The sequence below is a fragment of the Cucumis melo genome, chromosome 7, assembly GCF_025177605.1.
Source record: "Cucumis melo cultivar AY chromosome 7, USDA_Cmelo_AY_1.0, whole genome shotgun sequence".
NCBI lineage: Eukaryota > Viridiplantae > Streptophyta > Magnoliopsida > Cucurbitales > Cucurbitaceae > Cucumis > Cucumis melo.
Window position 1 is genome coordinate 1,968,658 of NC_066863.1, and position 23,558 is coordinate 1,992,215.

Genomic DNA, 23,558 nt, shown 5'->3' on the forward strand with positions numbered 1-23,558 from the left:
ATAATTTTGGAATGTTCAAGATGTCTATTGAATTACCCAAACTTAAATGTTAAAGCAAGTTGGAGTTTTAATTTTTCGAATCGAGTTAGATTCGAGTTGAATAATCATTTCTTGAATTGAACTCAACTAGTAACTACGGTTATATGTATCTTTTATTAATGTTTTTTTTAACGACGTTTCCTTCTTTTTCTTTAAATTTGTAACATACATATTGTGTATTTGATGTTTAGTATTTTGAGATTCTATTCGTGTTTTTCACGTAGCCAACCTGAGCAACCCAAAATTTCAAATTGGTATAAAGAAATCATTCAAAACAAACTTAATTCATATACACCAAAAGGGAAAAAAAAAACCTGAAATTGATATTTCAATATATACGAGATACTTCAACCTTAATTGTTATAATAATGTGACAAATAACGTAATTATCTATTCAAACATATTTCTACAACGAGTTCATGAATTTCATATTCATGTAGATCACTCATAACATAAATACCACTTCGATCTGAATAGTGGTTAAAACAAAGAAAGGAATGTGATTGTTTTGTTCAAACATATCTCTACCATTAAATTGCGGCATGTCGTATTTATGGTCTGAATCATACACGAGTACTAAAAAATACGTCATTTCAAGTATAATCACCTCAATTAAAATAGTTGCAATGAATGACAAAATAGAAATGATGTATAGCAATTTTATACATAGATGATACACACACATCGATCTTGTTAAAAAGTGAAAACAACCTAAATTAGGGTTTCTTTAAGAATAGTTAAAAACACAATCTAATTGTATTTCATGACAAAAAATCACTAAATGACAAAAGTTTACTATACTTAATTTTAATACGAAAGTGTCATTTTTTACGACTCTCTCCTATTCTTTATCCGTAAAAAGATCAAATAATTAAAAATTGGTTTAAAATTGCATGTCTATTTTCAATTCAAAGGTACTAAAGCCAAATTCTTAATGACTTACCGTATGATACTCAAATCTAAATTGTCTATTGACTAAATGTTTTTAATTAGTTAGTTATTTGTGATTTTAACTGAACAAAAAAACCTCAATATTTTTTTTATGATCATTGAAACCATCTATGAATGGACAATTTAAGAATACGTAATGTTTTGTTTATGATTCCAATATTACTCATAAAATAATCACTCCTACAAACTAATTAAGAAGAAAAAACTAACAACACATTCACATAAAACAACAAATCAAATATGTGTATGGTTGAGGTTAACCAAATATATTGGGTTTACCTTTTTCTTTTGATTGGATTGACACCTTAAAAGAAACGACTAAATTTAAATAAGATTAACGTAAGATTAATAAAATAAAAAATCAATTTCACGACGTACCAAATATTCCAATACACAAATAAAGAAAAAAATAAGTTTCATAAAATAGTAATAGTATAGTATGTTGTTGGGTTAAACTTGTGTTGTGATTTGACAAAGTCTATGAAATACACATCAATAATGCCAAGTGGAGAATCATGTGTCTCATATTACAAGTGGATCATAATTACATGATTAAATAAATCTCCTAATGGAAGTTAGATAAATTTCCAAGATATCTCTAAATGCTAAGTATTTATTCTGATTGGAGCAATTTCTTCTAACAAAAAAAAAAAAAAAAAAAACTTCAATTTTAAATAATTTTCATGATCTACGTCACACTTCTACCATACAATGCTCTTTAAAAAAATATGACAATTATTTCTTTAATTGACATTCTATATATTAATAATTTGACTACATTTTAAAAAATAAGATAATTAAACAAATGATACATCATATCAAATAAAATTATGCAACTAGGACCCTAATTATAGAGGTGGAGAGGAATCTACATCCATTGAACGTAACCAAATGAATATTCTAATGTCAAACTATAGATTAAAAATTAATTTTTTGAAGGCCGCGACGGGACGAAGAAGGGCAAAGTTAGATTATTAAAAAGACAAAATAATAATAATAATAATAATAATAATTAAAGAGTGAGGTTAGAACTCAACTTAGAATAAGTAAAGTTATAGTAAACGTAAAGGAGTTAAAAAGGTTGAGTATATGTTGCATGAAGACTCTTAACTCCAAATTTGAAAGCACTCTTTTCTTTTATGGTGCTTACATATTCTTCTTCATATAAGAAATCCTTTTAAGAATTGATTAGGTGCATTCTAAGAAGTGGGTAAAAGGAAGAACCCAATTTTTTTCTTCTTGGAAGTGAGAGTTAGAGAATCTTAAGATGTGATGGGTCCCATTGTTTCTATATTATGTTTATGTGTGTGTGTGTGTATCCAAAATTAACAATGGGATTATTTATTAATGAAGAATTGGATTAGAAAAAAGGGGGGAGGGGGGGGGGGGGGGGGGGGGGGGAATGGTGCGGTGCACGTCAGCATGGCCCAGGAGACACCAGAAGTGGGTTCCACGCCATAATCAGAAGCAGCACCTATTCGGCGATACCGATTATTTTTGTTGTTCCCTTTTTAACAAAGCCAAAGGCCAACAAAGAAGATGATGACACCAATTACAAAACAATTAATATATAATATATAAATACACACTTTGTATTGTATTAAAATATTTTTAAAATTAAAGCAAAATTGAAGCATCCATTTTCATCCATTCGCTTCGCCGCGTCTTTACCAAAATACCCAAAGAAATGCTTACGTGGATCCCACAATAACAGATACTAATTACACACTCACCATTATTTCTCTTTTCTTCTTTAATCTTCTACTTTTATATTACATATCTACGCACTTTAACATTATTGTTTATTCAATTCTTTTTATGCAAATAATAAAGATTTTTTTTTTTTTAAAAAAAAAATCTTATCATATAATTAATTTTGGTATTTAATAACACACTGTACATTATTATTTAACTTAATATTAAATCAATTTTTCAATTTTAGAATAATTAAGTAAAAGAACAATCATTTATCAAAGGAGAAACAAATTTATTACCCCTCAAGTGGGGAGAGAAGTTCTCTATCCATTGCCATCTAAACAAAATTAAGATTGATATATTCGAAATGATTTTTAAAGTTTGAATATAATCTGATTTAACTGAAATTTTCTGAATTTAAAGAGATTTTGCAAGCTTCAAATCTTTTATAATAACAAAGATTAAAATCAATTTCAACCAAGACACATATAGTACATAAATTTAAAATTTGAACAACTTATTAAATACAAAATTTTAGAGTCATAGCAAGCAATCAATTATACACTTTTAAATCGTAGGGCGTTGTCAACCCAAAGTAAAAAGAGGTTCAAAAACTAAATCTATAATTTTAACTCTTATTTTCCTCTCTTCAATTAACTCTTTGGGAGTGGGCGAATTGACTTTTTCTTCCTCTATTAAACATGCAAATTGATAGTTTGTGTTTGAATGCAATTTGTTTTTCATCTTTCATTTTTTCCTTTCTTTGAATACTATTAAAAATAGAGTAACTCAAATCATTGACCTTATTGTTATTAAGATATTTATATGTAAGTTCAGCCATGCTCGAATTGAGTCTATGATAAGGAGAGAGGGAAACATGGTGTATTTTGTAAGAGACAAATTCATGAAAGCACCCGTCCTATTGGGAAATAGACCCCATGGGGGTTTTCAATTAGCATGGAAAGCATGGAGAAGAGGGAAAAGGAAAGTGTACCTGACTCATCAATGTACTTGAATCAATAGAATCTCCTTCAGATGGGGCCTCCTCGTCTCAAACAAGCCCATCTCCTTGACTTACTCATCAGCCCAAAGCCATACGCCACGCACCACAAGATCTTTGTTCAGATCTTCCTTTTCTTCTTTCCTGTAAAACAATTCCATATGCATTAAAAACGTATATAAAAACAGCGGATATATGTGAGTGAAATGTTTCCATCATAAAAGGAACCTGCTGTGTCGTCTTCTGTAACCAAAGGGGAAATGAAAGCCGTCTAAGTCCAGTCCCAATCTTAAGATTCCATTCTAATCAGAATTAAAGAATCATAATGCTGTCTCCTCTCAGATTATGAGAATTTCCACTCCGTGAAGTATCTAAATCCTTCTTAATACAGTAGTAAATGTGATGTCGTTTTCCTTGATGGATTCTGAAAAGTTTTGAGGTTATGTACTACAACCCCAAACACTTCTCACCCTCTACTCATATCATTGCACGAGGATGGATCTCTTTTTTTTTTTTCTTTTTTTCTTTTTTTCTTTTACCAACTTTGCGAATCTTATCATCATTAAAATTCGATTCTTGACTCTCACTCAATCACATTTTTACGATGGGGTGAGAGCTAGAGAGAGAGAGAGAGGGAATCCAGGCAAAGTAAAAGGTGGCCATTTCGTTTTGTAGGAATTTCACTAAAAAGTCGATTTGCAAGGCTACAAAGTGAGCAGAACAGACAACCATATGAAGAAACCAGACTAGACATTACTTTTAAAAGAACACACCAATTCATATTTTATAAATGAAAACCTCTGGTCTGTAATGAATGGACTGTACACAAATTAATTTGACGTCAAGGACAATCTCTGCTACCTATACACGCACATGCACAATACTTACAATTTTCCTCTAAACAAACAAAACCCAAAACAAATATGTGGACACTCATCTGCTTCAGAAAACCACAAGCATCCAGATGCCCTTATTGCTTCCAAAAAAAAGGAAAGAGTTTGATCTTCCGCTATAATGTTAGCTTTGTGAAAGTCAACGGCTTTTACATGTAAGTTGTCAGGTTGAAGGTACGTATCTCCGCTGTAAAATTTGCGTACGCAGACTACACTCTTTCACCTGATTCCCAAAAAAATTAAATACATAACTACAGACATACATGAACAAATATATACAAGAAAAGTAACTTGTCCGCGTTACAGGAGGATGGGAAGTGAATGTTGAAATGTTTTTTGAGAGGAATTAAGGAGGAATAGGAAAGTAGCAAACCAGAAGCATTTACCTGTAGTACGGCAATTGCAGACAACAGACATTTTACCCGCTCAAGCAACTCACATTCCTTTGCACTCACATTCGCAAGCTCAGAGACAAGAGAGTTTACTTTTCCAACCTATCAAATGATACTGTGAACATAATTAACTTTCACGTGGACAGTCTGAAATTGACCAAAGTAATTAATCATTCTCAATATGTACATTCATGTTTCCTCATGTCAAACGTTAGAAATATATTTGTTGCACATTCAACAGCGCAATCATGATGGGGCTTTAGTTCATGCAATGCAAAGCAACTGATGAGAAAGGGAAATTACAAAGATGCATTAGAAATACTCAACATGGGAGAGGTCTGAGCTGGTAGATAACGTTAATTAGTCTTCAATATTAGCTACAAAATTTTAGCAGTTCTTCACCTTTTTAAGGAACAGCGACACGATCTAAATGATTTGAGATGAATTTGAAGTCTTGAAGATTGAAACGTTTATGGATGATGATAAACACCTCCATCAAAACGAAAAGATAAAATAAATATACAACTAAAGTATGGTTGATCTACTCAATAGATGAAAACTGAGTTTGAAGAGCTGTGCTTTGATGGTCCTTATTGGCAAATGGTTCCCAATTCTAACATTGCGAATATTATTAAGGCTGGTTTGGGTTATGACTTGAGGCATTGGGTCGAGACCACGATTTTCCTTATCTTTGGTATGTGATCAACGGTTCTATATCTGACTAATACGACCCTTCTTTTTCAGTTAGTTAGTCCTCTGGGAATACAATTCATAAAACTAAACACCAGATAGAGCCAAAAAAGTAAAGGTCTAAGATTACAGATGAACTTGGTTTCCAGTCAGCAATCAGACCTAGTCACTTCATGTACTTTTGAAGCACATTTTTCTCTTGAGAATTGGGAAGGAAAGAATGCTTGGATGGTTAAAATTGTAGTCACGCCAACTACTGATATAAATTTTCTCAAGTGAGACAATTCTGAAAAGGTACACGTGTATACCTCGAGAAAACATGACCTTGTATAACTGAAACACCACAAACAAGCAAACAAATTTGGTCCTATAAACCCATTTTGTTAATGAGATTTCTAGGACGACCATACAATACAGCCAAAAGTATATATCTAGATATAATGTATATTTTAAGCTTTCAGCACATTTCCATGGGTTCAGTTACACAATATCCTAAGGTTTCTAGGACACAAATATTTTTGTGCTTTTATTAATTCTCATCACTTGGTCATTCGGAAATTATATAAATACCAAATATATCCACTCTCTTGTTTCAATTTTTCAAACCCATTTTCCTTCTCGTGTAATGAGTTTGGTTTCTCAGGATGTCAATGTTCAGGTACCCATACTCAGACACAGTAAATTAGGCACAAACACTGTACACTTTTTTCTTTTTAAGTTTCACTTTCAGTGCTAATGGAGTTGTGGGATACTTTTGACAGGGAGCAGTTATGGGGGTCCGGGTGGTGCATCCTGGTAGGTTAGCATCAAAAGGGCAATTCATATCAGATGCAAGTTGAAGACCACTAGATTTATATTCATAAGATTATGGTGTGAAACTTATATATAACCCTTGTACAATGTCAACAACACAAGAATTATTAACTAAGAAGTTCTTGTTATGTAAAACTTTCCTGCGACCTATGTCTTGCAATCAGCTTATCGAGAGTGCAAGCTAGGAGTCAAATTTAGGAAGAACTTAGGTTAGCAAAGAAGAAGAACCACACCCCAAAAGCCAACTACTGTGGAGAGCCAAGCTACTTAAATACCACATTGGCCATCCAATTCTAACCCAATGTGGAATAAATGCACCGCATACTACCTTGATTCCCAACAAATTTCAGGATAAAAATCTCAACAAGCAAAAGCTCTTTCAAAAACCTCTCCTCACTCAACTTAATCCCAATCATGAAATCCTTTCTGAAAGGTTTGCCACCTTCATCCAATAGAAGCGAAATGTTCTAAAATGCTCTAATTTTTTGTGGAGTTCAGGAAGGAGAATACTGGTGGAAATGCAAGTATCCCCGTTTGTTTAACGCTGTTAAATCTATTGCTACGAACTAACACGTTTTGAGACATAAAGATATGCCAAGGAAAATTTGGAATTGGCTTGTTTTTAGCTTCTTATTGCAGTTCATTGGCAATTACTTCTTATTTATACACTTCTGGAGAATCTTCTTTCGTCTACTTTGAGCAAACATTTAGATAGCTTCTCATCTTCCTCTTTGCTTCTAGTTTAACCTTTTCTTGTTTAATTCATATCCATTCATATGGATAAACTATCAAATATCCAAGCATCATAATCTTGCGAGCATTCTAGAATACCTCGAACCAAAATTGCAAAATGGACCATTGGAATAAATTTAACAAACGCCTAGGAAAATTTTACAACTTCAAAATCTATTGAGAATGGAAACAATAAAGGAAATGATGATCATCACCTTTGATAACAGAAAGCAAATGGATGATGCCATTGTCTGCAGCACATCAACGGCAGAGGAAATGGCGTCCTTAATACCTTGGACATCCGCCTGTAGCAGAAAGGAAAGAGAATGTCAAGTAATACAGCTTATTAAACAATCAAATCAATGAAACAGCGACCCACATAGTCAATTATTTCTTGCTCTCAAAGACAGCAGCAGGCAGAATCATGTACTTTACCTTTGCTGACCCAACAACTGGCAGGCGAAGGGTGCTAGCCCTCAAAGCTTCGGTAACACCTGATAAACTGTTAGAAAAGTCTTGATCCAGTTCATCCCATTCTTCCAAATGCGACATCTATTGCCACCAAACAGTGGCAAATCAGAAGAGAGCAAGACAAGAAGTAGAAAAAACAATTAACATTAACTCATAATCCTAAGAATATTAGCTGCTAGTGATGGAAATTGAAGCTAGCGAAGAACCAGTAAAATAAGGCTCTAGTCTAGAAAATGAAATAATAAAAACAACACTGCAGCATAATAATATCTCCAAAACCATTTCCTAACAACCAAGTTCAACTAGAAATAGGTGGGGAAGCTTCCCCTTGCACCAGTATTGGCAAAAACAGTTGTAAAATCGCTAAAATGGCATAAAATGAACTTCAAGAATCAACTTTCATTTTAAAGAAGAAAGAATACTGCTAGAAACAAGAGAGCTAAAAGAACATTTAAAAATTACAAAATACAGCATATGATAGCTAACTGAAATCAAGAAGGGAAACACAGAGTATTAGTCTTACTTGCCAGCTGAGGATGGAGGTTAACGTTAGTTTTTGCTTGAGTAGCTGTAACTCCGATCTTTTTGTTCTAACAGATTCACGCAGCTTTGAAGTACTCAGCCAAGCGTTATAAAGGCTTCTCTGATGCAATTAAAACTATGTAAGTACCATCCCTTGAATTTCAACCATGGGTTTAAGAAAAGAAAATTTTAAAAACAATAAAACCCAACAATTCTTGAACGGTCAACCCACCACAACAGGAGGTAAATAAAATTGTGTATCTTTAAAAAGAATACATCAAAAAACAAAAGGAAAGTGAAAAAGAAGTTAATGGGTGGGGAGGTTAGAACAAAATAGAAACTTATGGCATGATTGAGACAGAGAGAGAATAGTCGAAGCCTACCTCTGCATTCAAACTGAGGCCGGATTGTGCAGCATCTGCTCGGGCATTGACAAAACGCCATTGCAATAGCCGATTATGTAAGAGCCTCAATGAGTGTGCATCTACAATCCGGTTCTCCGCAATCTTCCCCCTTCGGGCATCAGCAACAAAACTTGTCATAGATAATGGAATGCTGTTCAAACTATTAAGAGGTGTACTCCCCACAGCATTCCTCAACCGAGGTCCTGTGGACGATGCTAACAGCCTACTTGGTGACATAGGCTTAGGTGAACCGCGAATGGGAGACAATTGACCTCTATTGTTGGCAACTTCCCGTGGAGTTGATGTAGGACTATCCATTGCAAACTTCTTTGGCACGGTAAGCTTTGAAGGAGCTAAACTTCTTGCCCCAACATTTTTTGACAATGGGGAGCCGTTTTCTGGCTGGCGCCGCAACCGGTTGTTTGTCTCCTGCCAAAATCTTGCTGGCACTACAATTCCTCGAGGTCCACGCTGCCCCTGTTCTTCGTTAGGACTGTATTCTTGAGTTCCGTAATTGCTACCTGAAGAGACGCTATCCGAATCAGACGAAAGTACATTAGAATGATCAGATGCATTTTCTGAATTTGCGTCCACAACAAGTTCATCCGCTTTCTCCATTCCCGCATTTACAGAATCCGAGCTCAAAACCCCATCAAAAGAAGCCCTCCCCTGAGCCTTTGAATCCTGCGACAGCCTAATGATATTCACAGATCCACCACCAACCCTCTTCCTCTCGGCCATGTCCTCACAATCCAAACTCCTGCTCATCAAATTTGCTTGCCGCAACCTCGCTGGCCATCTATGCTGATCTACAATAAGCTTTGAGTTCTCTGCTTTGTCCGCAACACCGCCTCCTCTCGCTGGCGTCGTCGACTTCCTGCGTTCAGGCGTGCCCTTCCTCGCACCTGGTGAAGGAACTGGTTTCGCCTTACTAACTTGGAAAGAGAAAGACTCACCCTGAAATGAAACAGATAAGCTTCTCGTAGAAGTAAGCAATAACTTCTGAGAGGCAGGCATCTCCCCCACTCCACCATTATCATACCCAGTCCTGAAATCAAGAGAGTAAGGCCTAGGAGTCCCAACTCTCCTTCGGTCCACCGATATTGAACGCTTATTGACAGACGAACCAGCCTGCGTCGGCGTAGCAGCTAAACTGGAAGTTCTAGAGACTGAAGGAGAAGAAGAGCGTCTCGTAAGCAAGGGTGAGGAAGATGAGTTGGATGGAGGCATAAATCGAGAAGTGACCTCCCGCGATTTGGGCTTGCGGGGATCGATTGCATTGTCGGACTCAGATGGAAATAAAGGAAGCCTGTTCGAATTGTGTCGCGTAGGATGAAGATGAGGCCCTTTCTGAGGGGCAGTAGTCTTGGGATTTAGCGTCGTTGATACAGCAGCTACCATTGCTGAAATTCAGAAATGAATTCACTTCCCATTCCAAAAACCCTAACAATAATATTTCAAAGATTCCGCCATAAACAAGAGCGATGATGTTCCAACGGGAGAAAGTAAAAAGAAAGTGCAACAACAACAACAACAACAATAATAATAAGTGGAAAAAGAGAGAGAAAGATGGTGAGTGAGAGGTGGGTTTGGGAGAATTAATGGCGGTAATTAGGAGAGAATTATAAGCAATGGAGTCAGTGACCGTAACAGTAACCGTCCGCCGGCGACGGAGAATAGGGAGTTGGTGTAGGCGAGATTTAGGACCATAACCGTTTCTTTTAGCTGGAGCTTCAAAACTAAAAAAAAAAAAATATATATATATATATTTAGTTTGTGTCAATTCGTTAAGAGAGGAATCCTCTACTCGCGGCGTTCGTTCGGAATAAGTCTACTCGCGTTAAAAAACAGCAACGTATTGGGGATAGGAATTTTAAAAATAGTTTAATTGGGAGGTGAAGTGCACGGGAGACGCGTATTCAGTGGATGCACGGAAGTGATGTGTGAGGTCATTGAAGCTTAAAAGAGACGTTACATTTATACAAATATTCTGACAAAATAATGTTGAATAAAATACAATCAATCCTATGCACGAATATCCCGTGTTTGTGCCTCAAGTAACTTCCTCTATTGCTCCATTCTAATTCACATACCATATGTTTGTCAACAAACAAAATCAAAAAATAAGATCATTATAAAAATATTTTGATTCATTTTCTTATATCCATCATTTTTATACAACTATCTTACTATTCTAATTAACTCTATTATTTAGGATCAAATGCTCAATTAGACCCGATTGTGGACATGTGTACCAAAACTATGATTAAAATAAGCCCATCTTTCTTCTTTCATGCTCATGAAAAAATGCAACCAACTACATTTGTAAGTTTATTTATAATGAATTATAATGATGAGTTATGGAATTAGAAGGAAAGTGAAAATCAATTTGACAAAATTGATAGGTTATAGTTTATATAAATAAATAAAAAGAAGTATAGGTTAATTTGATGTGTGTATGGAAGAGTGAGTGGAAAAGTGTTGGACATTTTCACAACATCATTGTCTGGTTGGTCATATGCTATAATTAGGTTTGGGTTTTGTTGAGATGTTCCTAAATGTAACGCTATATAATACCCTTCATTTAACTACCCTTTTTTTTCCTTTTCTTTCTTTCTTTTTCTTTTTTCTTGTGGTGTGTGGTCAAATCATCAAATTTGATTTCAATCTTTGAAATGAATACCCAATATTATAATCAAATTTTTTTATTCCATTTTGTTGCTATATATATATATATATATATATATATATATAATTGAATAAAGAAGATAATAAAAGAGAAAATTTGGAATAAGTGTGGTTGCTTTGAAAGGAATAAAATCAAAATTAATTTAGTATTTAGCTATAAATGTTTAAGAAATTATAATTAAAATGAAAAGAAAAAGAAAAGTTATTTTAACTATTTTATATCATTTTCAAATATAGCAAAATATCCAACATATTTATAAAATACAACAAAATTTTGAATATATTATTGACATTATACTAACAGACTTATGTCAATTAGTATCCATCATTAATGAAATTTGAAATTTTTCTATATTTCGTAAATATTTTTTACATTCATTTGTAATAATTTTCCTTAAAAATCATTTACCATTTGCTTAATTACGATGAAATTTTTATCAACCATGAGCTAAGTTAAGATATATGATCTTATGATTTGCCATGAAATTATAATTACATATAAAAGTCTAAAGTTGTCTTGAGTGAGGGTCGAGACTTCAATTTCTATCGAATAATTAAAACCAACCTTGAATTTAATTCAAAGTTTAATTGAATACATATAAGACCTTCGATAAAACAGAGTAAATACCAAAAACGTTTCTACTTTTTCATAAATACTATTCCAAAAGTTCAAACAATTCTAAAACTTATTATCCATAGATAAGTACGATGCTTTTATTTTATTCTCTTAAAATAAAACAAAAAATATATAGTAAGATTTTAGATCTCTATAATCGGTAGAAACTTATTAGTTTATCGTTAACGAAATGTAAAATCATAATATAATATTAAAAAAAAAAAGATTTGAAAATATTTAGATATTACGTTATGTACATATAATATCTTAGGATTCTTCAAGTTTAAGCAAATTAAATACAAAAGAAATGAATGAATTAATTTCTTTTTTTTTTTTTTTGCAAACAAAGGAAAAAAAAAAGTTAATTATTTATTATTAGTATTATTATTATTGTGAAAATAATGATTGATGAATAATAATCATGATCGAGAGAAAGCATTATTAAAATTAAAAAGCACTTATTTTTATAAAAATAATAAAAAAAAGCATAAAATCTTGGAAAGGCCTTTCGTGAATTATAATGATAAGAATAATAAGAAAATATGGTATTAAGTGTAAGATTGAGTTTGCTTGAGAAGTGAGACTTTTTATTTATTGAATTTTTCCCTTTTACTTTTACTCAAATATTACTTTTACAAATGATTAAGGCACACGATTGGGGAAAAGCAAAAGGAATGCCCCATTCAAGGAATCAAGGTTAATTAATTAATAATCAATACAAAATTAGTCATATTGTTTATTTAGCATTATATTAAAACATTCCATCTTTTTCATAAAAGCAAATCAACCTTATTTATTCCATATTAATTAAACCGAAATTGGAGTAATTAAATGATCATTGGTTGCAACATGTGATAAAAATTGATGAGGGTATACCTTATTACCTTCCCTTTGGGAATGGCTTGTTCTTGCAACAACTTAGCTTCCATAGTATAATCATGATCAAGGTTTTGCTTAATTGAGAAAGAACTGTGTGTTTGGTGGTTAATGTGATTATTAGTGAGAAAATCCATTACTAACTAACTTATATTCAAAATTAAAGAAATGGAAGGGGGGAAGAAGGGAGAGTGTTTCAATAAATATATATCATGAAAGCTAAAGGTGTGTGAATGCTTAAAGCTATGGGAAACTTATAATTTACAATTACTAAAGATTTGTGAATCTCAATGATTTTCTATCTAAAACTATCATAAATGAAATGAGGGCACAATGGGAAATCACAAACACCGAAATTATCGATATTAAAGAGGGAAAAATATATATATATATAACATGGAATTATAACGAGGAGCTAGTCTCTATCGAAATTGTGACTTATAAAAAAATAATAACAATATTTATGTGGAATAATCGAGACATTGGAAAAAAAAAGGTTCACGTTATTGGTATATGAAGTAGTTATCAATTTTTTTTTAGTTTTTTTAAACCAAATTTTCATATGCTAGGATACCTGATGAGATATGAACTTTGGTTTATTCGTGTGTCATTCTTCCTGGAGAGATCAATTGTGTTAAAAAATAATTTGTGTTTTCTAAAATTTCAAAGAAAATTATTTGAAATGACAAAACTGTTGAAAATATTTATAAATATAGCAAAATTTTAGAATCTATCAAACAATGAATATCAATAAACTTCTATTTATAAATAATACTCATATTTGACTCAAGAAGTTTTAAGGGAAGAATTTAGGGATAGTTGCAAATGTAGCAATTATATTCAAAATAATTAAGTATATAGCAAAATATAGCAAAATCTGTCAAAATCTATCAATGATAATGATAAGAGTCTATCACCGATAGACTTCGCTATATTTACAGTTTTTTAAAAATATACATACTTAATAATTATTCTAAAAATTATTACCCATTATAATTACCCAAGAATTTATGTATTCTGATCCATCACTAAAAATTTCACTTTTATATTATCAACTCTTTACTTCATGGCCCTCAAGGTTCATAACTCATTAGATTTCATAACTTTTACCATTCAAATTCTTATTTCAAACTTCTTTAATGTCTATCAGTACCTATCATTAATAAATTTTATGGTTTATTTTGCTATATTTAAAAATAACTCAAATAAATTTGAAAATGTCCGATAAAATAACGAGAAATTATCATAAAAAAAAATCGAAACTATTTACAAAATATAACAAAATAATAAAAAAGTTCAAGTCTTTCGTCTCACCAGACCCGTGGCCAATCGTAAGGCCAGTAAGGACCACTTTCAAAAAAGGTATGAGCTTTCCTTCTTGGACACTCAATTTCTAAAGCCGAGAAAAGGAAAGTTTCTTCCTTTTCTTTTTCTTTGTAAATTTATGCATCCAGAGTATAAATTCCTTTTCCCACATGTTCTTAGTCAATCTTAGGTTTTATAAGATTTATAATAAGTTTACAATTATCTTGATGACCAAATGTTTATGACAGTTTAAATACCCTAATAAAGTACATTGTCACAAAGACTATACTATGGTCCAAATTTGACCGATGCAACAATGGTTTGAGTTGGGTCTCTTACTTTACTTTATTTATTTTCCATTTATTTCACAATCATAATTTCTGACAAGACTATATAATATATATACTAAAATTTTAAAAATGACCAAGAAAAAGAAAAAAAAAAAAAAAGGAAATTATGACATTAGATTTTCATTAAAATCACCATCCAACTTTAGTACACTGATTTTTCAACAGTATTACCAGCGAAGAATAAAGGGCATTCAAAACATAAGTATGATTCATTTAATATGCAAAAAAGGGTTCATCTTTTCTACATATGGTACTATGAACAGAATTAAGTACCCAAACTCAGTTAATAATGATGTGTTTAATATAAAGGAGAAAGTTGGTTACTTTCTTGATTACTTGATTAAATTATATAAATCTCTAAAAAGTATCTAAAAATTATATTAAAGTACAGAAGCGGATTCTTACTGTTTAGTTGTAATTGTGGTTTAAATAGAAGAATAAAAGTGGAGGGCCAAAAACAGCTCAGTTTGGCAATGGTGTTTTAGACCAAAGTAGGAAAAGGCATCTCTTTTTGTGATGCTTTGTCCCAAATTGCCTGCCTCTTCCTCCCCTCTGCTTTCTTTTCCTTGCTTTCTTCTTTAGGCTTCTCTTTTAGGGTATGGGTTCTATTTCTTTCGATAACTACCCCAACTCAACTTGAGAGCATGATTTGATGTTTGATTTATCCGAGACTAAAAAATTTAAGGCTTAGCAGTTGGTTGTTAATTAATTGGTCATACGTTCAAGTTTGAGAATCATTGTGCAGTTTCACAATTTGAATCTATTTACAACTTGCCAATTAAAAATTTTCAAATGTTAGCACAATTTGATGTTACATGGTAATGATGAGGAACACATTTTTGCTATTCTACTGACAAGTGCATCTTGTGAGCTTGAATTTTGTAGAAGACTAGACAAGTGGAAATCAATATTAGTTAGGGAAGAAATGACACCGTAAGGGTTTGAAGACATGACCTATTATTATGATATCAAGTTAAACCATCAATTGATCCAAACACATAGGTAAATTTAATATATCAGTATTTTAACCTACTTTAGAAAAATGTGTCTTCACAATGTGCAACAACCAAACAAGAGACATACACCAAACATCCATAGGAACAGAACGTCAATGAATTGATTTACAGCAGAGGGGTCTCGTTACCATAATTAACATGTTTCATTAGTTAAAACTTCAAATATTAATTTTACTTAATAAATGAAACCACCTAGGAGTTTGAAGACTACTTCTCATCCTAATCATTAACCGCAAAATTTTATTTAGAAAGCGTTTTCTGAACCTGCAAAAAGAAGGGAAAAAAAAAAAAAGAAGCAGCAGAAATGACACTCCAGCCTTGGGATAAAAAATGACTGATTGTGTTTTGGTTTTAGAGGTCCCCATGCTTTATTGGCAATGGATATGATATCCCCTTCCCACTAAGAAAAAGTAGAAAGAGCAAAATAATTAAAAAGCTATAATTGGGCTTTCCTCATTTCTGAGCTTAGCCTTCATAATGTTTTATTGAAGGATGCAGGAAAAAGACTGAAGTGGAAGGAAAGCACACTGGTTTAGATGTTGATTGATGGGATTTTAATCCCCCAAAGTTGGTGGTTACAATTTTTAGCTTAAGGAAGAAGAAAATATTCCCCTTTGATCTTCTATCTATTTCAATGGAGTTGGTGCTCTTGGTTGATTACCACACCCCTTCATCCCTTTTGCTTCCTATAGATATTTCAACAGAAGGGATTGAGACAAACACACATAGTATAGAATAATGACTGTTTTGTTTCTGTAAATAACAGAAGATAAATCATTTAAAGGATACTTAATGGGAATGACAACACACAAGACAACTAAATACACGAAATAAAAGAGACAGGATAACGTAGTTGGTTTGGTTTCCATGAAAAAACAAACTTGAATTATTTAAGACAACTAGTAGAGAAGGTAAACGTTTGTGCTATCTAAGCGTAACCGCCTGGCTGATTGGGAGGTGGAGGATTTGGCATATGAGGGAGGAGAGGAGCGCTGTGCTCTATCGGCCCGGGTTTGACTGATGTTTTTGAACTTGGAACTGGATCAATGGGATGGTAGTCATCAAGATTTAGATCACCTGGGTGAACCTTCTTTCTCCCGAGGTTACTATGTTCATCAGTCTGGAACTGAGAACCAAAAAAGGGAATTCAATTCCATTCATCATAGACAGTTGTCATCAATCTCATTAATCAAGAAACAATTAATTTGGAAGGAACTATACTCTATTCTCTCGAAATGTATTATGACACAAGTGAAAATGACTTGTTGGATTTAAAAGCCTTTGAAAAGCAAGTACCTTCAGTTTCCTGTTTAATGGTATGTCAGACAAACATTTCTTTGCATTAACATGGTGTTGGTTCAAAGCTATATCTGCGAATGCAGTCAAGAAAAACACAGCAAAATCAACATGCAAAGTCACAGTAGAATAACATACAAATTCACAACTCAGATATGCAAAACAACTCGGTCTCTGCCTATATACTTGATGCTGTAACTTCGAATTTCAATACGCAAGGATGAAATTATTCAACGTGGACTCGAACATGGCTGAGACAGGGGTGCTTAAATATGTGATCTAACCTGCAGACATTCTTTAGTATGAACATACCAAAATTGTTAAAGACATGAAAAAAAGCAACAGAACAGAAGCACTAGAAGGACAACAGAATTGTTCTGGATTAGCTTCAGTAATCCTAATTTAACATAAAAAACCGAAGAAACAAAGGAACTCTAGTATGGGGCAAAAAGAAAAAACCCATTACAGTAATAAGTATTGAAATGCGACAAACAAGAAGACATTTACATAAATGCAGTAAGATTGAAGTGAAAGCGACAAGCAAATAAAGAAGTGAAAAATGTGTTAAAAACAAACATTAACTTCCAAATTACCAGAGCTGGAGGAGGCATTTATATAGCCGGGAAAGAAAAGCAGCAATAAAGTTGTTTGGAGGACGAAAAACAAAACCCAAAACCCAGAAAGCTTCATAATGAAATAATGAGAAAAATGCAGATCAAACCCAGAAAAAAAAAATAATCCAACAACTCCAAAATGTGAATGTACCCAGAAAAAGAAACGAAAAGCACAGACCCTCTTCTTCCACTTCCAAGGTGTGTTAGCTTCAAAAATGGTCGTCCATGGGGGGTTTAAAACAACAGTGGAAATATGGAATAGCATTAAATTGGATCAGAAGAAGAACAATAAAAGAAATCAGGGGATCGTCAATGCTTGTTTATCATATCATCTGCATTGGGTACAGGCTGTGGAGGAGTAAATGTTTGCTTTGAGTTTGCAGAAACTTGTGTCCATTTTACAAATTTAAAATGGCAGAGAATTGGAATGCGAGCCGTCAGGAAAAAACAAACGAACTCGGACTTTAAATAACGGATCTTTATAAAAGAAATTGAAGAACACGAAGGGGGTGTAGCTCATATGGTAGAGCGCTCGCTTCGCATGCGAGAGGCACGGGGTTCGATTCCCCGCATCTCCACCTTTTTCCATATCGTTTTCCTCTTTATATTTTCTTCTCAATTTACTCTGAGGATTATGTTATCAAATTACTGTGTTCTTTTATTACTATTTGCATAAATTGGGTATTCCTTTTTTCCAATTCCAAAATCCTTGGGGTAAACGTGAGCTTGCTTGCAACTATGACATGTTCTCGAGTTCTCCTTTTAAGTGATTTTTTTTAGTTGTTATCCCTTATTCTTGGGAGGGATCAATGAGATTGATGTTTTAGTATTTGGTCGATGGTTTCTTTTAAAATATTAGAAGAAAGGTTTCTTCCAACAAAAATAGTTCACCCATATATAAGATTTATGAAACAACTATTGAATACATAGAGCAAATCACCTGTGGACTCTTCAACCAAGCTCTAAGGCTAAGTAGATAAGATCTACAAACATAATCATTTCCTAAGAACATCGTTCCATTACTTCTTTTTTAGTACAATAGATAATACGAGGTTGCGATCAGAATTAACGTAGCTGGTTTGATAATAAACAAATTCAGTTTATTTATAACAAGTAGGAGAGAGGAAAGTATCTGCTCTCTACACAAAACCACCAGGCTGTGGTTGATCAGGAGGGGACGGATTTGGCATATGAGGTATAAGAGGAGAGCCATGCTCTATTGGTCCATGTTTGATGGATCTCTTTGAGCTTGGAACTGGATCGATGGGGTGGTAGTCGTAAAGATTCACGTCACCCACACGAACATTCTTCCTCGTCTTCCTTTGTTCGCTATCCTGCAGCTGAGAATCAAAAACAGAATTCAGTCCCATAAGCAATGAAGCTGCGATTTAGGAAAAGAAGCAATGTTCATCTCTAAATAATATATAGATTGCGAGTACATACTTTCATCTTCCTGTTTGATGGTGTGGCAAACAAATACTCATTTGATTCTACATGGAGGTTGTTTGGAGCCATTTCTACAATTGCAGACGAAGGCATATCAGTGAAACATATTGTGAAAATGTATGCAACCTGCGCTCACTAATTAAACCGATAATTCAAACATTGTTAATCGATCGGACTTTTAGTTATATACTTTATCCCATGATTTTAAAAGTTCAATACCTGAGGAAGAAAAAGCAAAAAAAGTTCTGAACTGTTGAGAAAAACTTAGAAATGTTAGTGGTCAGTGGTGAACCAAATGGAAGACAAGGCTAATTCTGCTTAAATATATAATTGAAGCTGCTGAATATTCCTAGTTCTAGCATAACAAGATGATTATTGAAACATGGCTTGCACAGGCTAGTGAAATGGCTACAAGAATATTTACTGTTTCAGATCAAAAACATGAAAAAGAAAAAAGTAGTAAAAGCAGAAGGTTGCATCGTTAATTCTCTTTGTAACCAACACAAGTATCATATCAAAGGAAAAGTCAAAGAGAAGAGGATGAACACCAAAAGATAAATAGATTCATCTCATGAAGGTGATACAAACAGAAGAAGGCCATCGAGAGGATCTATCTTCATGTGTCATGACAGTGAATTAATTGGAAGAGCACATTGAAACAAATTGTGCTGCATAGTCCACAACAAAAGTAGAGTCCATGGCAGCAATGGAGGTAGTCAAAGCAACTCTTTTAACCGATAGAACTGAACAGGGAGTGAGGCCTCAAGCGAGGTAAAGTAGAAAACTTCGTCAGTTATATGAAAGAACCAAGCATAAAAACCTCAAATTCAAACATAGATGAGTTCAATTACTGCTTGGACCTCCCCCGAGTAAAAAGATCGCGAAGATGAGGATTGAACCTCTAATACGAAAGAGATCACATTAAGTACTGATGGGGTTTGAACCTCTGATCTCGAGAGAGATTACGCTGAAACTCACTACCCAATTTCTGCTTTGACCAAATTAAAGTAACCTCAACATTTTCCCTTAAATATGATCAATATGCTCAAAGAAGCAATTATCTGCATAATTTAAGCTGAACAAATTGGATATCACAAAATTCAGATTCATAGTGGATGTAGAGTAGCTAATCACATGGCTTAAACACTTCAAGTCTCTTCTGCCTCTTCGCAATCTACTTAAATATTCTGCTAGGTGTTTGTAGATTTGTCCCATCTGTTTATTAGATCATTTCAATTTTTTTACCAATACAGGATTTTTTTTTAGTTTTTTCCGAAATACAAAGATGGACGAAAAAGAACAATAATGAAAAATCCATGAAGATGAAAAAAAAAAAAAATACTACTTTTCCCCTCAGTAGCCTTCTAGTGTCTACGTCAATCAGTGAGATCCTCATCCATTATGAACCAACGTCTTAGACAGATTGAAGTAAACATGACAACATCATGAGAAAAAAACAGAGCAGAGGACAGGGGATTGTAGTAAAAGACAAGGCCAACAAATAAGGAAGGGGACGAGATTAAAAATGAAACAGAATAGAAAGAACCAATATTACCGGAAGTTGAAGAGGCATTGTTAATGCTGAAAAAGAAAAGTAGCAATAAAGATGTGTGAAGCAGAAAAGGTGACTTCATAACGTTCCAAGTGCCTACAAATATAGTGCTAAGAAGATCACTCCAAATGAGAATAATACCCAAAAATGAAACCCTTTTCTTCCAAACCAAACAATATTTTTGGGAGGAAGTTCTTCAAAACGGCTTGTCGATGAGGATGTCGGAACAACAATGGAGATTGTTTTGACATTTAATTTCTGTCGGGAAATGAAAATAAATTAAGGAGGAGAATTAATTGCTTTTGTAATAAATAATGATGTTTATGTGTGGCATGGACGGTCGGTTTGATACAGAATGTAGAGTTAAATGTCATTGCGGTGTGGAACAAACAAATCTAAATGAACGGCAAGATGTTGGAATGCGAGCTGTCGCCACGTTTTGTTGTTAGTGATTAAACATTTGGAATCTTACTTATAAATGTTGTTATCAAAAGTTGGGGGTGTAGCTCATATGGTAGAGCGCTCGCTTCGCATGCGAGAGGCACGGGGTTCGATTCCCCGCACCTCCAAAGGGTTTCAATGTTATCATTTGTTATAATAGTATTATAAAATTTGGAATTAAACTTTTATTTTTAAGTTAAAATAATTAACTTAGTCTCTATACTTTTAATATCTATTCTTTCAACCTTCAATAATTCCTACTTTTAATATCTATTCTTTCAACGTTCAATGATTCCTAGAACTTTCATAAGTTTTAATCGTTGTTATAAGTTTTTTTCGTTATTTTCTATATTTTTTTACATAAAAATTATTGCTAACTAAGTGAATTTCGATGAAAATTAATTTAAAACCAAACATAAAATTTAGTAGAAGTCATTTAAAAATATGAAAATTAAAATTAAATAAATTTCAAACTAGAAAGTCAAAATAATATTTAGATGTTTATTTTTATTGTTAGCTTATTTCGAAAATATAGATCCAATTATTTGTCATCAAAGAAAGGCAAATTATCTACATATCTATGCGACTCTTCGTTTTTGCGAATTTCTTGTTTCTAATTTCGTTTCTCATTAATTATTTCTGCATTTTGGATCACAACCATTCCCTTTCTCTCTCTCTTTCCAATTAAAAACCATTTTTAATTTGCAATTCATTTGTAAATTTGGTCTCTTTTATTCTTATCGAGTTATTATTATTCAGGGCCCACTTTTAGTGATGTTCTATTTCAAAAAGGAAGAAGTTAAACCACAATTTATTTATGTGAATACAAATATTACAAGTCAAATCTTTTCCAGAATATTGCTGAATCAAAAATGCGTTTCAACAACTTAATTACAATACTTTACCCCTCAAATTTTATTTACATCTTCATATATTTATTATTAGGCCTACAAATGAACGCATGTTTGTGAGTCTATGCAAGGTTGGATGTTTTTGTCGCATGAAAGACAAATGGTGATTGTTAGCTCTCTTATCGGACTGTAGACTTTTACGTCATAAATACATGGTCATTTGGGATCACTACCCATGAAAGCATAACCTTGGGTTACCAAAACATGTTAATTACGGCTATAAATTAGGCAGTCATCATTCATATAGAATTCTAGAAACTATTATTCAAAGACAAAACTCCAAACTTACACAACAAACTAAAACTTAGACTCAACTGGCCCGACTTACTAACATATTTCAAGGACACTACTACATTCATAGCTAAGCTTGAAAACTTTTTGGGGAAAGGCTGTTGCCCGTCAATTTTTAATTGGGGCATGCCCTACCTCCATTTCCTTGGACAATACCAAATTAACCAGGATAAAAATTCATAACCAAATTTAGATAATCCAAATAATTGAGTTGAAATAACTTAAATATGGGTGTTTAGAATTCTCCTAAACTCTTTCAACCACTCAGAACCAAGTAATTCCCAAGCTTGGTTGGTTATAAAGTGCAACTGATAATTCTTTTTATCCTAATTGATCGGAAATCATTTAAATGTCAATAGACTAAGCGAAGAAGAAGTAAGTGACCAACATCCTCATATCTGCAACCTTTGAAGATCATAGCTCCATTTTCAGCGGTACTGCAAGACAGAATATAATGCATAATCATAAATCATTTAAACAGGCAATCGATTGAAATTCATATACGATTTCCTAATTGCAGTAATTGTCGAAGGGTATATGCAATCTACTTTTGTATCAAAATTATTCATAGAAAACTGTAAACCAGCACCAGAAAAATTGTAACCAATAGGTTACAGTAAGGGCAAATGAAATTGTGGTAAGTGGGTGGGGAAGAAGAAGTTTAATTTACCTTAATGAAGCCAATTTCTTTGGCATTACTACGAAAGCACTGCCTGCAGCACATCAGGCCATACTTGCGGATCAATCCATGGGGGTTTCCACAGACACGGCTGCCAAAGAACAATCGCTCAGATTTTAGGATGAAGATAAATGTTTTGTGCAAAACAGCGTTGTAGTCAACTTCAAAACAGCGTTCTCTTTGACCATGCAATCTAAATGGTCAAAGAGAATCATAATCGAATGCCAGGTTCCAACAAATAAAAGAATCGCCATGAAATCAGAGGCAATAAGTTATAAATTATATGAACAGAGCAGCGTTGAACATGGTTTGTAATCAAAAACTAATGTCAATAAGAGAACATAGTTGGGTGAAAAATTGAAGACGGAGGAGGTATACCAAGTGCGAGAACCAGGTCCATAGTTCTTTGGATGTGAATTCCACACGTTTGAATGTCCCATCGTCTTCTTCGTCGGCCGATCACCTTAGAAACCGTTTTCAATCGCTAATTTGCAGAATTTCAAAGCCCTAGACAGCTCCACTGTTTATATACAGTAGCTACCAACCAACCGCCTCATGAAACGCACCGTTTAAGCCCTTAAAAAAAGATACAGACATCTTCGCAAATTAAAGTTGTAAAAAACTAAACTTTTATATCCAAATTAAAAGTAATATTTTATATAAAAAAAAATGTTTATGTTGTGGAAATCACATAAAATATCACGAAAATATGAAATTTTTCATGTAAATTCAGGTATATATTGATTCCTAGCCGTTTGAATTTTAGGGTCAATTGTTTCATAAATTCGAAAGTAGAATTTAACCATTAATTGGTATAAAAATAATGTTCACTTCAAATATTATGGAAATTTAGCTTCCTAAACTATACTGGTATT

At 33.3% G+C, this 23,558-nt stretch overlaps 4 protein-coding genes and 2 non-coding genes across 11 annotated transcripts; 2 read left to right on the forward strand and 4 right to left on the reverse strand.

The window, feature by feature from the left end:
- Positions 1 to 4,442: 4,442 nt before the first annotated feature.
- On the reverse strand, positions 4,443 to 10,342 carry LOC103493597 (QWRF motif-containing protein 2-like). The gene is made up of 6 exons (XM_008454416.3): positions 8,582 to 10,342; positions 8,200 to 8,319; positions 7,641 to 7,757; positions 7,421 to 7,510; positions 4,965 to 5,072; positions 4,443 to 4,801 (listed from the first exon to the last, which is right to left on the reverse strand). The coding sequence occupies exons 1-6, from the start codon at positions 10,001 to 10,003 to the stop codon at positions 4,742 to 4,744; spliced, it is 1,917 nt and encodes a 638-aa protein (XP_008452638.2). The 5' UTR covers positions 10,004 to 10,342; the 3' UTR covers positions 4,443 to 4,741.
- A 5,623-nt stretch (positions 10,343 to 15,965) lies between these two features.
- On the reverse strand, positions 15,966 to 17,785 carry LOC103493595 (uncharacterized). Of its 3 annotated transcripts, none has more exons than XM_051087874.1 (3): positions 17,343 to 17,785; positions 16,750 to 16,823; positions 15,966 to 16,139 (listed from the first exon to the last, which is right to left on the reverse strand). In XM_051087874.1, the coding sequence occupies exons 1-3, from the start codon at positions 17,626 to 17,628 to the stop codon at positions 16,080 to 16,082; spliced, it is 420 nt and encodes a 139-aa protein (XP_050943831.1). In that variant the 5' UTR covers positions 17,629 to 17,785; the 3' UTR covers positions 15,966 to 16,079. The 3 variants fall into 3 exon arrangements, with proteins under 3 accessions (XP_050943831.1, XP_008452636.2, XP_050943832.1); XM_008454414.3 differs by having other exon boundaries at positions 15,966 to 16,579; XM_051087875.1 differs by lacking the exon at positions 17,343 to 17,785 and adding an exon at positions 17,034 to 17,327 and having other exon boundaries at positions 15,966 to 16,579.
- Positions 17,786 to 17,868: 83 nt separating this feature from the next.
- TRNAA-CGC (transfer RNA alanine (anticodon CGC)) lies at positions 17,869 to 17,941 on the forward strand. Its single transcript has one exon. It is a non-coding gene; the product is annotated as a tRNA-Ala (tRNA).
- A 325-nt stretch (positions 17,942 to 18,266) lies between these two features.
- On the reverse strand, positions 18,267 to 20,714 carry LOC103493594 (uncharacterized). 4 transcript variants are annotated; one of them, XM_051087878.1, is made up of 5 exons: positions 20,503 to 20,665; positions 20,365 to 20,390; positions 19,029 to 19,059; positions 18,807 to 18,880; positions 18,267 to 18,703 (listed from the first exon to the last, which is right to left on the reverse strand). In XM_051087878.1, exons 2-5 carry the CDS (start codon positions 20,380 to 20,382, stop codon positions 18,503 to 18,505), a joined length of 324 nt encoding a protein of 107 aa, XP_050943835.1. In that variant the 5' UTR covers positions 20,383 to 20,390; positions 20,503 to 20,665; the 3' UTR covers positions 18,267 to 18,502. The 4 variants fall into 4 exon arrangements, with proteins under 4 accessions (XP_050943835.1, XP_050943833.1, XP_050943834.1 ...); XM_051087876.1 differs by lacking the exon at positions 19,029 to 19,059 and having other exon boundaries at positions 20,503 to 20,675; XM_051087877.1 differs by having other exon boundaries at positions 20,365 to 20,665.
- A 143-nt stretch (positions 20,715 to 20,857) lies between these two features.
- TRNAA-CGC (transfer RNA alanine (anticodon CGC)) lies at positions 20,858 to 20,930 on the forward strand. Its single transcript has one exon. It is a non-coding gene; the product is annotated as a tRNA-Ala (tRNA).
- Positions 20,931 to 21,951: 1,021 nt separating this feature from the next.
- On the reverse strand, positions 21,952 to 23,279 carry LOC103493593 (40S ribosomal protein S29). The gene is made up of 3 exons (XM_008454411.3): positions 23,062 to 23,279; positions 22,675 to 22,774; positions 21,952 to 22,441 (listed from the first exon to the last, which is right to left on the reverse strand). Exons 1-3 carry the CDS (start codon positions 23,121 to 23,123, stop codon positions 22,433 to 22,435), a joined length of 171 nt encoding a protein of 56 aa, XP_008452633.1. The 5' UTR covers positions 23,124 to 23,279; the 3' UTR covers positions 21,952 to 22,432.
- Between the last annotated feature and the right edge of the window lie 279 nt (positions 23,280 to 23,558).